The 20,234-nt window shown below is 29.6% G+C and overlaps 1 protein-coding gene across 2 annotated transcripts in view; it reads left to right on the forward strand.

Annotated features, from left to right (window-relative positions):
- Positions 1–20,234, forward strand: part of LOC126916551 (neurotrimin-like) — a 245,564-nt gene that overhangs the window by 205,838 nt on the left and 19,492 nt on the right. For both annotated transcript variants that reach the window (XM_050722476.1, XM_050722477.1), the window contains exons 5-6: positions 8,900–9,028; positions 9,131–9,268. In XM_050722476.1, the coding sequence (XP_050578433.1) occupies positions 8,900–9,028; positions 9,131–9,268 (267 nt within the window). The remainder of the gene's footprint in view (positions 1–8,899; positions 9,029–9,130; positions 9,269–20,234) is intronic.

Here is a 20,234-nt window from a genome sequence, read left to right on the forward strand (position 1 = left end):
AATGTAGACTTGCTCTTCACATGCGGCTTCCTTGCTCATGAGATCTGACGGCAGCGGATTTTTTTCCTTTGAGAGAAAAAACTAAAAAACTGTTTATAGTTCAAGTGAGCAAATTCCAGCCGTTGAACAGATTTCAGTCGTTGAACAGATTTCAGTCGTTGAGCAGATTCCAGCCGTTGAACAGTTACAACATCCGATTGAATGTGGTCTTTACCATACGAAATCAATACGTAATCTTGGGAAGAAACTTGGCGAAAATGTAGAAGAGCGGATTCGGAATTGTTTAAATGGACAGAAAGAGGCAAAAAAAGAAGATGGATGAAAAAAAGATAGATATGGCACATACATGGGATGTATAATAGTGAATCATCGATCATTGATCGCATACAAATTTATGTAAATAAAATTTGCAAACAAACATAACAAATTTTAAAAGTCAATCAAGTGCATTGTGTATTATTGTTGGGTTGATTAATTGGTTTATATGAATTTTTACATGTGACTAGAACTGCATACAAAAGATTGTCACCTACATATGTATATTGTAGAAGAATAATAATTGAGGAATATAATATATTAACACATTTTCGAATTTTTAAGATGAATATTCCTAGGAGATGGTAGAATATATTTGCAATAAAATATATTTGCAATATCCAGTTAGATACCAGAACCATATCAATAGGATTAATAATACCTAATTCTGGACAAAAAATTCACTTAAGTCAACTAATAAATTTTTTTACTGATTTCCTGACTTTTATGTCATTGAACTAAAAAGAATTCTTTTATAGATTCGAAGACATAAATCTTTCAAAAATAAGTAACGAATCTATGGTATTTTGCATGTTATGTTAGTCTAGTAATCTGCATAACTAATGTTATCAATAAGTTCATATATGTTCAAGAAAGTGGCAAAAATACATGTTTAAACCTCAAATCAAATGAAAGGATGGCTTTAATGTAAAGTTGGTTGACAGTATATTGAATTTTACTTATTATGTATGTTTTTCACCTATAGCTTTCACATTGTACTTCAATATTTTGAAACATCGGTCTATAAGTTTTCTCAATAAGATTTTAACTATTACTTCTTGTCTTGCATTCGAATACTCGAATTGTTTGGTCAATGAATTATTGACTTGCTCATGTTGCGATATTTACAGCGTACGCCGTTTGAAAAAATGTTTCCGATACACATTTATACGAACACGGTAGAGGGCTAAGAAATATATGACGTACGATGAAGGTACAATGAAAATTTATCACCGGCGGCTTTCAAACTTATTTAGCGACTATGATGCGTGATGCAACGGTCCTGTCGTTGCACTGCACCTGCACGTTGGCATGCCGATGACGTTAGAATGAAATACACAGGCCGCGTTTCGCACAATAATACCAAGTAATACGTACGTACTGATTCGCACACGACCAGTTGCAAAGACTTTATTCGCGAGACACAGTAACGATTTATCATTCCTTTGTCTTTCGACCGCATCGAACTGCTGCATACATTCTCTCTTCCACTGGAAATGCCGAGCCAGTTACAAGAAAAATGTCTCCTGTATTTTAAATGCCTTCACGTGTGTGCTAGGTTTTGTAACACCCAGACAAATTCCTTCCGAAAATGTTTGGTCTGGTCCATCGTATATTTACGGTAACGGGTGGACATATGCGTTCAAAAATGCTGCAGAAATGAACATATTTCACTTAGGTTAAACGTCTAAATTGTTTCTACTGCTATTGGAAATAAAAAAAGACTGTGCAATTCCAGCAATGATATTTTTGAAACCAGTGGATACATCGATGAATTATGTTTCAAATTTTAATATATATTAGCAGTAAATTTTTTAACAAATGATTACGATTTGTTAATTATACAAGAAAGTAGGTATACAATAATGTAGGTATATTTTATGTTTCCTTTTTTTATTCAATCTGAAACACGTAATCGCAAATAGGATATTGTGCACATCTTTAGAGAAACAATGTTTGTGCTTCTGAAATAACAATAAAACGTCTAAAAAAAAAAAAAAAAACATAAACGCAGTAGAAAAGGTTTTGATGAATAATCCTTAATCGAATTAAATTGCGACTTTGATCATTCGGCTCTTCTTGCTTGTTTGCCTTCACTTTCTCGAATGCATTCTCGATAGCTTCTCTATTCCTCTTTTATGTATTTTATTTTTTGGATTCCATTTTCGCGGAAAGTGGTTTGCTCGCATTCACGTATGTGTGAATAAAATCGTAGACAAACGGTCAAATCTATTTGCTGGAAACTGTGCGCAAATACGAACGGAAAATAAAGTTTTGTCAATACATGTCACAGCAATGCGCGATTCTTTGTGGTTCGGAAAACTTGTTTATGGTTCTTGACCTCATTCGTAAATTCTTTTAGTTTTCCAACAACCGTTAAATTTTCGATCCTACATGTATTGTTTGTATTTCAATATTTGGTGTCCAAAATCTACTGTTTAATTTAGACAAAAAGATACTTAATTAAGAACTTATATGAAACAAAACTGTATAAATAAAAATTACAGAAATTATTTAAAATTTCATTATGAAAGACGCAAATGAAACATTAGAAAAATCTAATTTATTCTTTAAAGAAAGTATACAAAATTCTTTTATTTTTACCTAGCTCTGAATAGAATTGAATTTAAAATTGAAAAATTTGAAAATCAAATTACTGTATCTTTATGTGATTAATCTAGAATACATATTCATTAATTTTACATACATATGGGTGGTAAAAAAAGAGGAGTCTAGATTTTAGTAGTTCATAATCCTCACAGAGAAGAACAGAAAATGATTAATTTCAACAAGGGTCATAAAATCACTTCTGTCGAATTGAAACATGTACATATATATATACCACTGTTTCCTTTGTTGTTCACATTTGCAAGGGTTATTTGTTATATGTATCTCTTCTCTACTTCGAGTTTGACGTACATATGTATAATGACAATCTGCATAATGAAATATGCAAACAAGGTTCGTTGCTTGCGATGCTATCTTCCTAGCAAAAATTATTTGCTTCAAAAGGATAAAATAATCAACTTATTTCGAACAATCAGTTCATTTCAGTCAACTGGAAAGCCTGATAGTGTGTAACACAGTCTAGTTATCAGTAAGTAATACATAAGCTATCAATGATTATAAGCAATTAATTAAAATAGGAATGTAGAGTATATTGAGTGGTCTGGTCAGTGGTTTACAGTTTATCTCGTATGCAAGTGATTACAGAGGGCAGAGTCGACAGGCGTTTCAATAACATAAATTGCTTCGCGCAGAGATTAAGCGCTTAGGTAGACAAAGTTAGAGCTCAACGAATCGAAAATTCAACCGGGAACGGCCAGTGTGACCGCCTTTTAGTTTTCCACCGCGAGATTTACGTTCTCTGACTGGCCATGTTCTATGTGCGGTTACTACTGTATTCGCCATTGACACTACCGTACCAAAAATAGAAGCTGAAATCCTCTAACGAGCAGTATACATAATTTGAAATAATTTCCTCTACAAGTCTGTTGCAGTTTTGCATCTTTTATAATTTTATCTCTTTCTTCTACTTTGTATTTTATGCTCCCGCTATTTTTTAACAACTTTTTCGTATTTTCAATTCATGTCGTAAGAATTGAATCACTATTGAGTATATTTTTATTTTTCAGAAGACATTCATCTGATTAATGAACAGACTACGTAAAGAAGCTAATTGCTATTAAAGACTGTAAAAATTATGTGATTCTGTGTACGCATGTATTGTATGTGTGTGTATATTGTGATGTAATTTGCCATTATTTGTCAACTATATGCATGTAATAATAATATAATGACAAGAAATAAATACAATAATGGATGATATTCTTACAAAAACATATTTAAAAATTAAACTTTTAGCGAAAATCGTATTTACTACCTAAATTAGTGACACTGAATTGTCATATTTCACACATTACAAAAATAAAAATAAAAAACAAAAACAATTTGCGTGGCAGGTGGACGACATTGTTTATTATTTTAGAATTTCTCTCTTTCATTCTCCGTAAATATTGATGAATTTGGACTTAACAGTCGATGCATATCATTTGCTCTTTGTCGTCGATAAGAATATATTATGCCTAATAACAGGAAACGTGCATGCGATAAATAATAATATCACATATCACACCTCTGTCAATAAACATCAAAATCTTATTCCATCCATTCAGCGAAGTCTTTATTATTGAAGTTATATTTCTGAAAATATTAATTCTGATTTAGAAAGCAAGAAGTTATTCTCTCGCACAACTTAATTGAAAAATCACAATGAACATTTCAGAGAAAACTACGAATTACGACATCAGCGCTTTGAGACATGGATAGAATCGAATTTCAAGAGCGCATAATTATCCTTTTTTGACGTACAATCATAAGATGCCTGTCAGGTGGTTCATTAGACTCAGCTTCACCAGATTAGTCTAGTTACTCGAATTTAAGTCGTTTGAATTAAAGTAATGTAGCTTCAAATAAATGTGTAACGAAAAATAAAGGTATTGGTTGTACAATATGTATGTAAGATATTAATTATAATGTTAATTATAATTCTGAATATAATACAAATTTTATGTATATAAAGTGTATATGTGACTGAATATAAAGTTCAGAAGAAATCGACTTGGTTTAGGCAGTTAAATGTCAAGAAGTACGAAACTCGGAATAACATAACAACTGCTATTCCCTTCAAATGAGGAAATAGTTGATACCCGACAAACTTTCTTGAAGCCTGAAGTCAAGTGACTTGATGAAATAAAGATAAGAGTGACAATATGAAAGGATATTTCAAGTTAACCAAATACATAAAGGGGTTTCGAGTTACTTGCATTAATTTAAACGAGGCTTAAGACAAAATTCAAATTTCATTTGTCAAAGTGAAACAAAAGTTTATACACACGATACAATCCGTGTTATAAGACATATTCTGTGTATGAATCATTGTTATAATCTCTCTTTATAATTACAATAACACATAATTATTTGATTTAAGTTCATGTTATTAAACCATACACCATTTTCTACGATTAGATCTCTAGAATATACAAATTTGAAAAATATTCTTGCACCCTCCAAAACTTTATGTTACTCTTTTTATTTTCTTATTTTTGATCGAGAACACCACTTCCGTGGAATATAAATACGTAATTCATAATAAATTTTATTTTGGTACTTTCGGCATTTGTGGGTAAAAACATATCATCCGTATTGTCGTGATTTCTCAAAATTAGGAAACCTCTGAGGATTTTCTGAAGAAATTTGTAATGATGCTACTTCAGTTTCCCATGTTTTTTATCTTTTAAGTAAAGTTATATTAAGTAACAGACTGTTGTAGAATAATGACTAAATATTTTTAATTAAACGAGAAAAGATAAATATGTCACAAACAAAATGATAGAATTTCAGTTTTCTGGGATATTTCGGAATGATAAATAAGACATTTTAATTAAGACGAAAAATAATTAATATAGTGTTATAAAACATACGTCTTGAGATACTTAACATTTTCATTCTTCTTATTCGATACTCTACGTTTACTCGAGAATATAATCAAATTATATTTGCTATAACGGAATATAATCAGACGTTCTCCTAGTAAACTACAATTAACAAGAAATTCATGACAAGCGTTATGTACACCATGCAATTCGCCAGGAATGCATTCATAGCATCGAATGCTTACTCAGATTAAACGGACTAACAAAAAGCCAGGAACGGACGCAGTATCGAAGGTGCAGAAGTAAAGAGCGACTCGGTCAGTTAACATTAATTTCGACCACGCTATTATGGACTTCTTGCGATGTGGAATCAACGCTGCTGTTTCATAAATGATTGCCGACCTGCTAAATGAATCGATGAACAAGCTATATACAGGTATAGGTTAATACGAATAAATACGGTTTCAGTAAGGTAAATTATGCGTGAAACTTTACAAAGTACTTAACGTAAGAAGTATTTGCTTCATGAATTATTATTAATGATTATCGAAATAATTATTTCCAACTATTTGAAATTGCTTAATTTTGCAACGACATTTCAACTGTATAATTTACTGACAAATTACAATTTAGTCAATTAGTATTCAAAGAGAATGACGGAGAGAAATTCTAGAATGCTAATTCTATCCATGGTATGCCTACGTATTTTAATCCAACGTTTTTCCAACTATTTTCGGAATATAATATATAGTTTCCTCTTTTATACCTCACGCTGTGTTTCTAACGCAGAAATAAGCTAAAATTTTAGACTCAACATTTTTTTATACGCGGCATCGTCCTCGAGAGGAACGACTTTGAGATTTTACCGAGTAAGTTCAAATGAAAACGTTACACGTGCATATACTATCATTTTATTTGTCTAATTCGTGCTTATATTTACAGCCATACTTATATTTCTTTTATTCCAAAAATAGTGTATATAAAGCTCAACACGACGAAAAAATTATTATAACATTTGAATAATAAAACTGATATTTAATCATGTATTAAGGATCAAGAATTAGTAATTAGAAAATTAATTTTCAATAACTCTTCTTTTAGTCAAATAAAGAGTTTAATTTTTAGTTACATTACAAAAATAAATTACATTAATTACACACTAATTAATGTAATATTTGATAATCTAGAAAAAATGAGAAGATATCTTTACTTTGAATCGATTAGTTCAAAGTTAAAAGTATAGCTTTATTGTAATTTTGTACAATGTGGCATAGATAGCGCAGGTAAGTAAGAACATATAAGAAGAATATGGCAACGAAGACTTATTATCAGATACTATTTTATATTTATATTCTTCTAAATATTTTCTAAATATATTGCACTTTTAAATAGGTATTATTGGAAACCTAATAGAAACATAAGAAATATGCATTTTCAGAGAATCTCTGTATAATATGTAAACATGGAAATTGGCATTTTGTAATTTGAAACTATTATGTTTGAATATAGTACTATCATAGCTATGTAAATATGTAAATGTAATGTAAAAAGTAGAACCAGTAAAACGTATAAGTACATGTATCACATATATAACATGTACAAGTACACGGTAACGTGTATAACATGTATAACATGTATAAATACACGCCTACATGAACATGTACAAGTACGTGATATGTTTTACTTCATAGTAGTCTCATGGGTTACAAGTGCAAAAGTATTTATACAAAAGTATTGATAAAAGAAATAACGGTTTATTATACGTTTAAAAAGTTACTATATTATTATATGAAATATTATGGGAACTAAGTTGATCATTTTACATAACAATATAATTAATCATCTCTAGACAGGAAAAATTTGAAAAAAATAACCTGAAGGCAAATATTTTACACATCATACTGAGTAGAAAAATTCTATCTGAGAGATTTCACATTTCTCCAAATAACTGAAATTTTTAGCTAATAAAGTTTGGTGAAACAATATATGTATACTTACAAGACATGGACGCAATGATCTAAAACCAGCAATAAAATGACTTTTTACGCAAAATTTATTCGAAAACATAAAATGAAATTTTATAATAGTTTATACAAGTTTTATATAGTTTTATTAAGGTTAAAGAATTTCTGACAATAAATACATCTACATATACATTTGATTTATTTGTTAACTCTAAAATTACATAAAATGAACAGTCTACATCGAAGGTATGGTTAACAAAGTGTTTAAATGTATAAAAATTTAAGAATCCATCAATCAGTACACATAATGAAACTCAGTCATAGTGACCCCCTTACTCGTAAATAAATGAATTAATTATTTGACAATTATTTAATATTTGATATATATTGTTATTAATATATATGGACTTTAAAAGTCGTATAAAGATTGATCATTTTCAAAGTTCATTGTCACAAACGATAACTGTAGTAGTAATAGTTCTTTTTATGTTTCTGTAGTATTTTTTTCATTAAAAACATCTTGTATATGAATACCACCATATAACATGTAATATTCCACCGCAATATATAACTAAAGCGAAACGTAGAAAAAAGTTATGTATGTATACGTATAATTGCACTTAAAAACGGAAAAAGAAGAAGTCAGATTCGCTTTTTATACGAGTCTACTGTGACTTCTAAAGAGAAAAACATAGTCTAAACGTAAAATGTACGAGACTGCAGCTTGGGTATACGGTATTGGACGGAAGTATTCGTACACCTTTTAAAACACAATAGCTTTTTTAAGATTAACCCAAACAATTTGAGTTTTTTTTCTTCGAGATCCTACCAATTGGCATAAGTGAGACATGCCTTTAAATTTTAGGCCGAAAGTCGTGGAAAACTGCAATTTTTACTGCTTTTAACCATTGCGTTAGTAACTCATAGCAACTTTAACCGGTTTCGATGAAATTTTTAGCGTGTATTTTTTTACGTGTCATCTAGTAAACTAATCCTTCTAACTACTAAAAAAGTCCAATTTCAAAAAAGTTATTGTGTTTTAAAGGGTGTACGAATACTTTCATCCGATACTGTAGTGAAAACCATTTGGCCGCTGATGCTACAAAAGCTTCGAGTTTAGTATTTAATTGATTAAAACCATTCGGTTGTAGCAAAGAGAAGTTTATAGGGGTGTATTATTGGGAAACGTAGTTGAACATTCTCTTACTCCGTAAAGGTTTTGCAACTTTGAAGCACATGAAGTATTTCATTTCAATGTATCGTTAACGTTCTAAAATTTTACTATTTGAATACAAGCTAATGAAATATCTTGATGTGTGTACACAAGAAAAGTACTTTCTAATAGTATCAATTCACTACGTTATTGTGATAAAACAATTTAAAATATACCTCGCAATGGTGATCAATTAGTCTTATAAAAAGTTTCCTTATAATGATTTTAATGAGCATTTGATTTTGTTACAGTGAGAATTGTGGAAGGATTTATTTTCAATATCACTAAGATAAATCGATTGCAAATGGGTGCATATCTGTGCATCGCTTCAAATGGTATACCACCTACAGTCAGTAAAAGAATAATGCTTACAGTACAGTGTGAGTATCTTCTTTTATAGCATTTTGTATATGATTTTATAACTTTATGTATACAGTATTACATGTTCTTTACAGTAAGACAAATTTAATTTATACTTGCAGTTAGTCCAATGATTTCAATTCAAAATCAATTGGTCGGAGCACAAGAGGGACAAAGGATGACTTTGGAGTGTAATTCGGAAGCTTTCCCAAAGTCGATCAATTATTGGACAAAGGAAAACAACGAAATTATAAAAAATGGTATTTTGACTTAAATATTATAGAATTGCAGTTCGAATGCATTTAGTTATATTAAACTTTTTTACACATTTACGTAGACAAATATAAAAATTATAATAATACTTCATTAATATCGATTAAATGGATTCGTTAGTATTGATTATATCTTTTCAATTTTCTGAATTACTCCATGCAAAATAAACGCATATAAATAAATATGAATTTATATGAATTCAGTGAAGTTAATAGCTTTTTGTAATTGAGTAACCAAAAGAATAAACATTCCAAAATTTATATAAAACTCGCCAGATACTATATTTGTATACGTTTGTGTGGAGCATAATAACTTGTTACATTTAGATAAAATGAATCGCACTTTTCTTATTGACATTTCATCCTAGCTGAACTAATATTTCATACAATATCTAATATAATATTTCATAAAATATCTCTGCGCAACGTCCATTTGTCATCTCTGGTTATAACACGCAAGTAAAGTAAAGTAAACCAATAATGTTACTGTCAATCATGTTTCTTATTTTTAATTCATGTAATACACAGATATCTATCCTGAAAATTACCTTACGCGTATGCAGGGTGCCCCAGTTTTTCTTAACAAAAATTCTATCAATCTTTTTTATAGATATAAATGAAAGAATGATATTATATAGACATAGGTCATTTCTAATTTTACTAGAAAATTGTAAGAAATATTTAAATTGATCATTACAGATTGACAATAAAGGTAATCACTATTACACCCTATAACAATTTTTCATCATCCCTAACAATACATTTAGATAAAATACGGTTTGATTTATAATTCATCATATCAATCATATTGATGCTTATTCTATACACGCTGTGGTCTATACATATCCTATTCCATATACTTTTCTGTTGAAGACCAAAATATTGTTTCTTAAGTTATAACATATCTTTGTTACAACTTTGTAATAGGACATCAAACAGCCTGTTCCGAGATTATTCATATCGGATAAATAATGCTTGCCCTAACTCTGAAGATCATTTAGATGACGTTCTTTTGAAATATTATCTTAAAAAGAATGAGAGCCAATGAAAAATTTTAATGGAAATAAATTGAATTTTATTAAATATTTTATGAAAGTCAGCATTTTCATGTTACATGTTTACATTCCTATTAATTTCCTTTAGTATGTTGAATACAATTTCAAATTGTTATAAAAACATTTAGTCTGAGATATGTACATGGAAAAAATTACCATAAACTGGTTTCACTAATATTGGAAGAACGCACTGTTATTCACATAGAGTATACGATGTATACAGTAAGAATATATAGATTACTATCAATAAAAAAAATATTACTATTAATAAAAAAAATATTGATAAATAAATATTGAAATTAAATATACTTTGATTAACGAAATTTAGGCCCCAAATCTTCATATCTGTTAAATCATACTTTTTTAACAGATTTAATTCCTTGAAGTTAGTATATACATTCCTTTTGTGCCTCGTACAGTTTTAACCCTATCTCTAAAGGCTCGAATGCTTCAAAATGTTAAAGACTGTAATCATTACTATTATACATGTTCCAATTCATTATTCGAGGCATACATAACGCTACTAGCATGGACAATTGAAGTTTTAACATACTGATATTATAGTATCAAGTCGGCGTTATAACAATCACCGAATCCTGCTAATTCTATTCACTGCAGAAAGAATTTCTTCTACGTCTGCCCCATTAACTAGATTCCTATTAACTATCTTCCACTTCTTCCTGTATAGTGTCTTCAATATAGTTCACTATCGTCATATAACAGCAATCCTTCACATTTAATTGCTTGCGCAATAGTATCATTGTTCATTAACAAAGAGTTTTGTAGAAGACTAAATTGTTTACATGCGAAACGTAATTTCTAATTCCTGTTCGGATAATGAAACGTTCGAATAACGGAGTCAGATAATAGAAAATTCGGATAATCAAGATTCTACTGTACTATTTATATAATTTTCAGTTTTCAACTGTCAGATGATTCGATTCCAAGCTTCATGGTATTTATTGGAGAGAAAATGGTGCCTTAAATCGGAGTGAACGTATACGACATTATTAAATTAAAATAACAGGGATAACGAAACGAAGGGATGCTTTCGCGTTTACGTGCTTGTATTCCTGGACTGCTAATTCACTGAAGAGCGATTGAACCGTACTGACTAGTTAATGTTGTTTTATTAACGAGTGTACGCACAGTACACGACACATATGTACCGTACATTACTGGGACAGTCTAACAACGTCGCAGTTGGATACGGGGAAATGCATGGACCCATAATTACGTCGAATAATGAGAGTTTGGTACTAAACTTTTCACGCGTGAGGATTATTTACATAATGCTTTATTGTTTTACATAGATACATGTGTGTGCACACTACTTGCATACTATTTTACTCAACTTGTTAAACTAGCGATTCGAAAATTCTGAATATTTATATTCTTTTATCGTTATTTCATATATATTTTTATTTGCATGCGAAATCAAATTATTGATGGTCAACGATATTTTAATCTTGTTAGACAAATTTGCATTTGTTTCACTAACAGTATATCTAAGCAATCCCAAAATTTTTTATGAAATTATACATTAGCAACACTGTCTATGATATGATATAAATATTAATCTTTGATACCGTTTTGTTTCAGCAATATACAAAAGCAAAAACTATACGTTAATATCATAGTAAATTTGTTCTATCAAAACATTTGAATAATTAAGTTTGTTTAATAAATTATTTTAGACCTACGAAAAAGATTACTTATATAATTTTGATAAAAGCACAAAATTATTTATCTGAATTTGATTTTATATGTATGAAACTATAAAAGAATTAAAATAAATACAAATTTTCATGGTTTCACGGAAGCGTTCTACGTTAAATTAATATAAACATAAATTAAACAATAATTTATTTTACTTTTACTCCAATATACGAGTACAATATTATTACACATATTTAATTTGCAGAATATTTTCGTTTCCGTACATCCATAAAATTTTAAAGAGGAACATTTAGGTGTATTTATAAGATAAACGGCCAAAGAATATCTGTCATGAATGAATTTTTCATATTTTGAATGTTTGTTACTACTAAGTCAGCTAGTCAATCCAATTTTTAATATCTTAATTAACACATTAATCACTGTACTACTTTATAATTTACTGCTTCAATATTGAACTTATCAAAATTTGTTATAAAAGATTAGTTTAACATAACAGAGATGTTAGTGTTTCGCTATTTATACCTGTATTGTGATAGTAAATGTTTGAACGCATTGACGTTGTTTGCGCTAACATAACGGCAGGAAAAAACAACGTTCAACATGGACCATCGTAGTGCTGCTGTCACTGTCGAGTACACATGAGTGCATGTTCGCGTAATTATTTCAGATAATGAGACACGATATTTGTATGGTAATTATACGAAATAATGGATCCTCGGATCTGTTAATGCGTCTAATTGCTTTAGACTCAGTAATGCAGATATAGTAAGAAAACCAGCAATACAGACACTATGACCCTTATGTACAGGGTTGCTAATCACACAAATAATTAGGTTAATTTTAGATGTTGTTTGCACAAAATCTCACAACGAAACGTGTTTTACCATTAAGGATTAATGATGTAGATAGAATAGGTACTAATTTTATGCGTTAGATTCGATGGGTATCGGTATTTACTTAGGTACATCTTTCATTTGTAACGCTTATTTTATTCATTATCCTAGTATTATTCATAACCACTATTTAAATCAAATATATTATATTTAGATTATATTAATACTAATTAATTAATACAAATAGGTTAAACATCAAGTAATATAAAATGTTACAGATTTGTTATTATTATCTTAAATATAACGTGTATCATTTTATCATTATTACACTGTTATTCTCATTTTATTATTAAATATTACAAGAAATCGTAAAAATTATTTACAGTATAAACAATATGAATCTATTTAATCCGAAAATACCTATCATCTAGTAATATGCGCATGCATAGGTATTGTTTGATATAGCTAAACATTCGGTGTCATGAATTGCGCGATATGGCGTGGTGATAATTGCATTATATCACCATATAAGCCTAACTGGTTTCATCTCTACTAGTTACATTGGGTGGAATAGAGAAACTGAAAATTACAAATAGGTTATCACGACACGTTACGTATGTTCTATTCTGAATGTTAGTTCCGCGATGCCCTGCGGTGTCCCAATATAACAGCTACGAGCTACGACATGCTTTACGATTTAATGTCCATCTGATATTCAGCTTCATTAATCTGGATTCAATACACTGAAACTGTTCAAGCAGATATTAAATATACTCTCGTATTTTTATACTTCATTATTAGGTAAAATAAATAAATAGATAAAATTACCATAATAGTAATAACTATCATCGTAATAGCTTTTTTACAATCTTTCTTCATTTTTCATTTTTATAATAGACAAAGACTAAAATTCGGGGAAAATAGACAGATAACATCTATAGTAACACTTGCTTAATAGTCCTCATTTGATCCTGGATCTGCTAGAATCCAGATCTTACGAGAATGAGGCGAATTAGGTATTGCAAGAATTTCCCGTCGTTATTTGTCTCGTATTTGTTCGCTGCTCGTCTCTCATTGTCAGTGTGTTGGAACGAAAACGAGAAACAACGGGAAAAAACAGAAACGGAAAAAAATATCATTTGAGCAAGAGTCAGCTTTGCATTACCACTTTTGCGGAAATGGTTCAAAATTTCAAATTCAAATTTCAAATTTAATAAATTTTATACAGAAACACAAGACTATCGTTTTTAAATATTCTCAAATAGGAAATAACACATATATATTTGCAACTGGTAACAAATAAAGATATTTCAAATACTAGTTTTGAAAAGTATAAATATTCTATTTCTCTTATTTAAAAAAATATTGAATCTGTACATACATAATTCATCAGCCATGAATTAAGATATAGTGTATGTATATTAATAAGTAGACAGACAAAAAGTTCAATAACTGGATGGAACAAATTTTAAAAATTATTGTTTTTCCTAGATTCTAAACTTTAGACATATATATCTATGAAAATGTTTACTTTGTTCCTTTTCTGTTGGTTGTTGTTATGTTAACAATGTGTTAAAAGTTTTATTATTCTTAATTTATCCATGTCCAACTTTAAGTACACCACAATAATTTTCGTATATTAAACAAGACAGGCTGCTCTAAAACTAAATACGCATAATTTGGTTAACAGAATTATTTCAGAGGTATATTAACACAATTCTTTGGACAAGAAATAAAATTTATAATACACATAACTGTACGTATGACAATTTACAATTAAAATACCATCTAAAACACACTATCGCGAAAACCTCCTTTTTTCCTTTTCTTTTTTTTTTTTTTTTTGTTGATTTAAACAGGAATCAGAAAACGCTGAAAATGTATTCGATTGTCACTGAAAGTAACATAGATATTTAACCATTGATAGATTATGTTTCCGGGCGTTTTGATACATGATATATATGTCCGCTGTCTCGAGTTCAATCACATACGCAAAATTTAGTCGATGATGAATTGATTTCATAATGAAGTACATACAAATTTTAATGGAAAAATATAACAAAGAAAATGAATTTTATACAAATTTAAGTGACGATATCCTCAGACGAGTCAAAATTTGACTATATAAATTTCTTTTGTTTATGTAGTGTTAACATTCGATCGCTAAGAATTATATGGTGCAGTTTAATAACTCGATAATCTTTTGCTGAACAATAATATATTTGAAACGAGAGCGATGTTGGCAAAATATCGCATTTAAAAATATACGACCATATATAAAAATTCTGCAGTTACAATTTACGTGTAACGAAGTGAGAAAGAACATTTTTCGATTGAATCGTCGTTTATATTTGATACGAACGTTCAATGCTCAAAGAGGAGAAACGAATTGATGGTAAAAAATCTGATAATACTTATTTCATATCAAATTCGATCATTTCGATTACATATATACATATGTATATAGTTGTACGTTGCACAATGATTAAGAAATGTTGAAAGTGAATCTAATGGTATATTTATATATGTATATATAATATAATTTCTATCGGAATTTTAGCCATAGCTCTACTCTCAGATCTAATAATGTACACGTACAAACCATTATTCGCAAGTTAGAAATGTGAAATATATATGGTCCTACCCATTCCAAACTCCTATAAATTTTAGAAGTAACACGTGCCATACATGTATTACTTATTATTTGTATGAAATTTATCATTTCCTGGAATCTAAAGAAATATTATTTGTATACAGAAAACTTTTACTTTTAGGCATTTGTGACTAAATCCTGTCTTTATATAAAACATTGGGTTGTGACATAAATAAGTGCGATCAAATAAAGAAACATATCGAGTTTAACCGAACCTATTTATTTTTCAATCCAATGGAAATTTATGTGATATAATATATAATCAAGAATGAAAGAGAGACGAATATAAAACACAAAGAAACAAACTAAGGAAGAAAAAGTAGATAAAATTCAATATGATTTAGAAAAATACGATTTTCATTCTTGAATTTTACCACTTCCCGTTAACTGAATGTTTCCCCGCGCAACGATGCAATCTTAGATTATTGGATAGCAACAAATACATATCACGCGGACAAAACTAAAATACGGATGGTGCTGAAGTAACCTCTGTATGAGAGTAGCGTGCCCCGGGCTACTTACCAATGCCATTACTATCCTTTCACCCCTCTCTCTGGCATTGCGCTATCCTAACTCATCCGTTCTTTCCGCATCACGATGACTCGCACCCTTCTCGACTATCTCAAACCAGACGTTTTCTGGACCTAGCTTCGCTGAACCGTGTATACAACTTTAATGACTCGTGATTGTCATGACTTCTGCTCTTTGCGCCGCTCTTTTCGCTCGTAACGTGCGGTTTACCGAGGGAAAACGATGTCTGCTGTGTTATTAATTCCTGAGCGAAAGTTTCAGCTAACGAACCTTTCTCGTAAAAGTACCTTCAAATTTCTCGGCTATCTTCTATGCTATGTAATTGTCTCGTATCCTTTAGGCATCGAAGGACTAGATATTTTAATTTAAATGTGCATACCTTGTCCATCGTATTTAAGATATTTGTCGCTCCCCTATTTCCCGATGGTTAACCTTCTTCTCAAGATATTTGGTATGAAAAAGGTGTTTTAGATCTTTCCAAATCGGTATTTTCAATATTTCGATTTTCAGTATTTAATACCCAGTTGGAAATATGAAAACGTTACCACATTATCTTTTTTGCTACAAATTTTTAAGTTCATTTTTAACTTTATTTCTGTACAATAAAAATCCTGGTCGCATATTCATTTAATTGATTACTCATTATAAATATTTTAATTTTATTCATTGAACTTACTGTTATTCTTTCAGGATAATGGTATAGGTAGTTAGACAGATCCAATAAATTTAATAACTGAAATGACTACTCCAGAAATAATCTACAGTATTAATATGATTTTAAAAATTTATAGGATGTTAAAAAATTGTTAAAATATTAATTAAAATCCCGTATCGGTAATTAGCATGTTGAGTACATTACTAATAAACGAAGACACGATAAGAACGGAAATATTGGTATCTATAATTTTCCGAATAAAAGTAATTTTATATCCGAAAATCCATTGGACGTCTAGCGTGGTAATGCTCGGCAACGCAGTTCAACGTCGTTAAACTTTTTCATCTGCTTTCCAAACTCAAAGCCGGCGAAAGTTTTTCTTCCGTTTGCAACGGTCGATAGAGCCACTACATAAATGCATTCTACCTTTCCACCGTCGTTTTCTTCCTCTCTTTTCCTTCTTCTCATCCTGTATCTCTCAGGAAGTTTCCCTCTAGCTAAGAAAATACTTCTCTGCTTTACCGCAGATCATTACACTCTATACCTAGATTTCACTCTCATCTGATTTTCGCACGATCTCAAATTGTTAATTACAAAATCCTTTCTCTCCGACTCGATATTCCTTATGCAACATTTTACTATACATTACAGCAGAAATTTCTCTTTTATTTCTCCCTTCAAAATATTTTTCTTCTCTAAAACATTTTTTGTTAAGAACAAATTATCCTCAAATAATGACATGGCTAATACTATTATCGTAAAGTGATCATGAAATTGTAGATACATATTTATACAGTACACAGTACGTCTCCACAAAACCGAACATATAGAGACATTCGTAACTGTTTCAAAGAAAACCATATTGACGCGCGTAGTAGGGAAGTGGGGACCGAACGTACCGAGTGGCTCACAAGGAGTTTGTGTTTTTAGTTTTACTTTTATTTTACTATGGCACGGCGTAGGGCATAGATAGACGAATGTAGTCCTCTGTGCTGTCAGTGGAGACGTTCATCGATTTGAACAATACCGATCGGTGTAGTGGAGACACACCTTTAGAATCAGTTTACAAAGGAATCCTTGTACCCGCCGGGTATAAATTTCAAGTCTCTACTGTTGGTATGTAAAGTTGTTCAGGATTTAAAACATTTAAAATAAAATAAAAAGGCTTTGTTTGGATCCAAGCCCCTTTAAATATCCAGTATGAAAAGGTCTTGTTTTGAAAATTAATTATTTTTTTCTATCTCGATCATATACACTTTATTCATTCGCCTTTAAGTATGATCTTGTTGAAATTTAATTATTGGGATAACTACTATTTATATACTATCCAATCCATACGAGTTTATGCTTTTACGATGTGTTTTGTATCTTCGCCAAAAAAGAATAAATCAATTTCTATTCAGAAATATCAAAGCTTAAAAAAGCTATTAAAGTTGTTGCAGTTTGCTACTCATACTTGTAATTTTACAAAACTAATCAGAAATTTTTAAATTTCTTAAAAAGTAATAACGCACACATATTATAATATAATTAATCTTATTAAGTAAATTTATTAATATTTTCAGTGATAAATTGCAAATTTATATGGAAATAATTTTTTATGAAAGTAATATATATTACATTAAAATATATATAGAGAGTAATATATATTATAAATAGCATAATATACTATAATATAAATAAATATAGTATAAATAAATATAGTATAGTACTTGGATGTTCTATTATGAATATATATCGTCTGAGAATTAATTTTCTTTTTTAGAACAGTAACAAAGATATTATCTTTATTATAGGTTCACTACCTGATATTAATCCTGTGATGCTATATAATATTCTAATCCCATTTCAACATTGTTCGAGGCCGTAATGAGCACATAGCGTGATCAGTTTTCATACTACAAGCCAGTTTTTATTTCATTTTTGATAGGATGCCATGTGAAATTTTCTCATTGTAGGTGTCGTGAATTTTACCAAATATATGAATATGTAACAGTTAAAACGAAAATCGTGATAATTGAGAAATGTATTGAGTTATGGTAAAAAATGGTTTTTCAAATAAATCAGTCTTTTGACTGCATAAAAAACGACCCTATTTACATTTTGTATTTGTTTCATATTTTCGACAGATGTTTCACAAATTTCTGACGTACATTTAAAAAAGTAACAAATACTTTAGAAATTTTATATTTCCATTGAAGTGACAAAAAATATCTCAACGCAAGAAAGTTGTAGAGCCCGAAAAATTAAACTTAACATTTCTCCCATTTTCGATAATTGTATATCATTCTCATATTAAAAATTTTAAAGTTATATCAGATATATACATTTTGTTACATACAACTACAATTGTTATTTCATTTTATTTACGAAATTATTCACGTAACGTGCGTAATTCTTCTCCGCCAAATTAATTTAAATGCGCGTGTGAAAAGAATAAAGAGTCAGAACAATTTACCAATTCAATGAAGGTTCATTTTCATGATGTATAAGCATTCATGCGTGAAACCTTAATGTCTGCTTTTATACTCGATGAAGCATAAAGTGCACTATAGAATTCAAATGAATCAAAATCGATTGATACTTGTAAATATATAATAAAATATTACATTATTTCAAATTGCATTATTTATAACATCATCCACTAATCATAAAACTAAATAATGTAATATATTTTTTACATAACTAAAATAAGTACAGGTGATTTCTGTATTAACTCTTGTATTGTTAAAACAAATTAAATTTCCTTAATTGTTCACATGGTTTGTGGCACTTAAAATTCTTCTGATTGAAAAATGTTTGCTTCTCTAGATTGCCTATTTTATTGTAATAAAGATATATAGAATGTACATAATAGACAAAAATATGCACATAAGGAGTTTAAAGTACCTGTTATAACATTTATCGGATTAAGTAAATCACTTCTTAATATCTATTTCCTTATTCATAGCCCTAAAAATATGAATCTGTATAGACGCATTACGCAAATATTTCTATCAATTTTTTGATATTTAGAAGATACCATTTTCATTTAGGGTGCAACTTATTTACCTTTCATTAAAATTTATTCCAAAATCCATTAGAAATATGAACCAATTATTTTCTGTTAGTTCTATAAAAATTTATTAATTAAATGAGATTATACAGAGTTTTCGTCAAAATTAGCTACGGTATAAGACATGTTACATCCATTGCATTTGAAACATATATATTTATAGTAATCCTGCCTTCTTATGTATTTTAAAGGATGTTATCTAGAGTTTCAGCAAAAGGTTCTACCCCTTAACTTCATTTTCTCCGATGTTCGTATATAAACTTGAAAATATAAATCACGTTATACTACCTCAAACGAGCAAAAATCTACCAACTAGAATATTGTTATTATTATTACTGTGGCGACACAGATCGTCAGAGCTAAATCGAATGCTGTCGCTAACAGGATCGACTATAACAATATTTTATCTTTAGTAGAGTACAAGGAAAAGCTAAAGAACAGAGAACCATATCATGAAAAAAAGACTACAAAAAAGCAGTAAAATATGTGAAT

This window comes from Bombus affinis, chromosome 5, assembly GCF_024516045.1.
Source record: "Bombus affinis isolate iyBomAffi1 chromosome 5, iyBomAffi1.2, whole genome shotgun sequence".
Lineage (NCBI taxonomy): Eukaryota > Metazoa > Arthropoda > Insecta > Hymenoptera > Apidae > Bombus > Bombus affinis.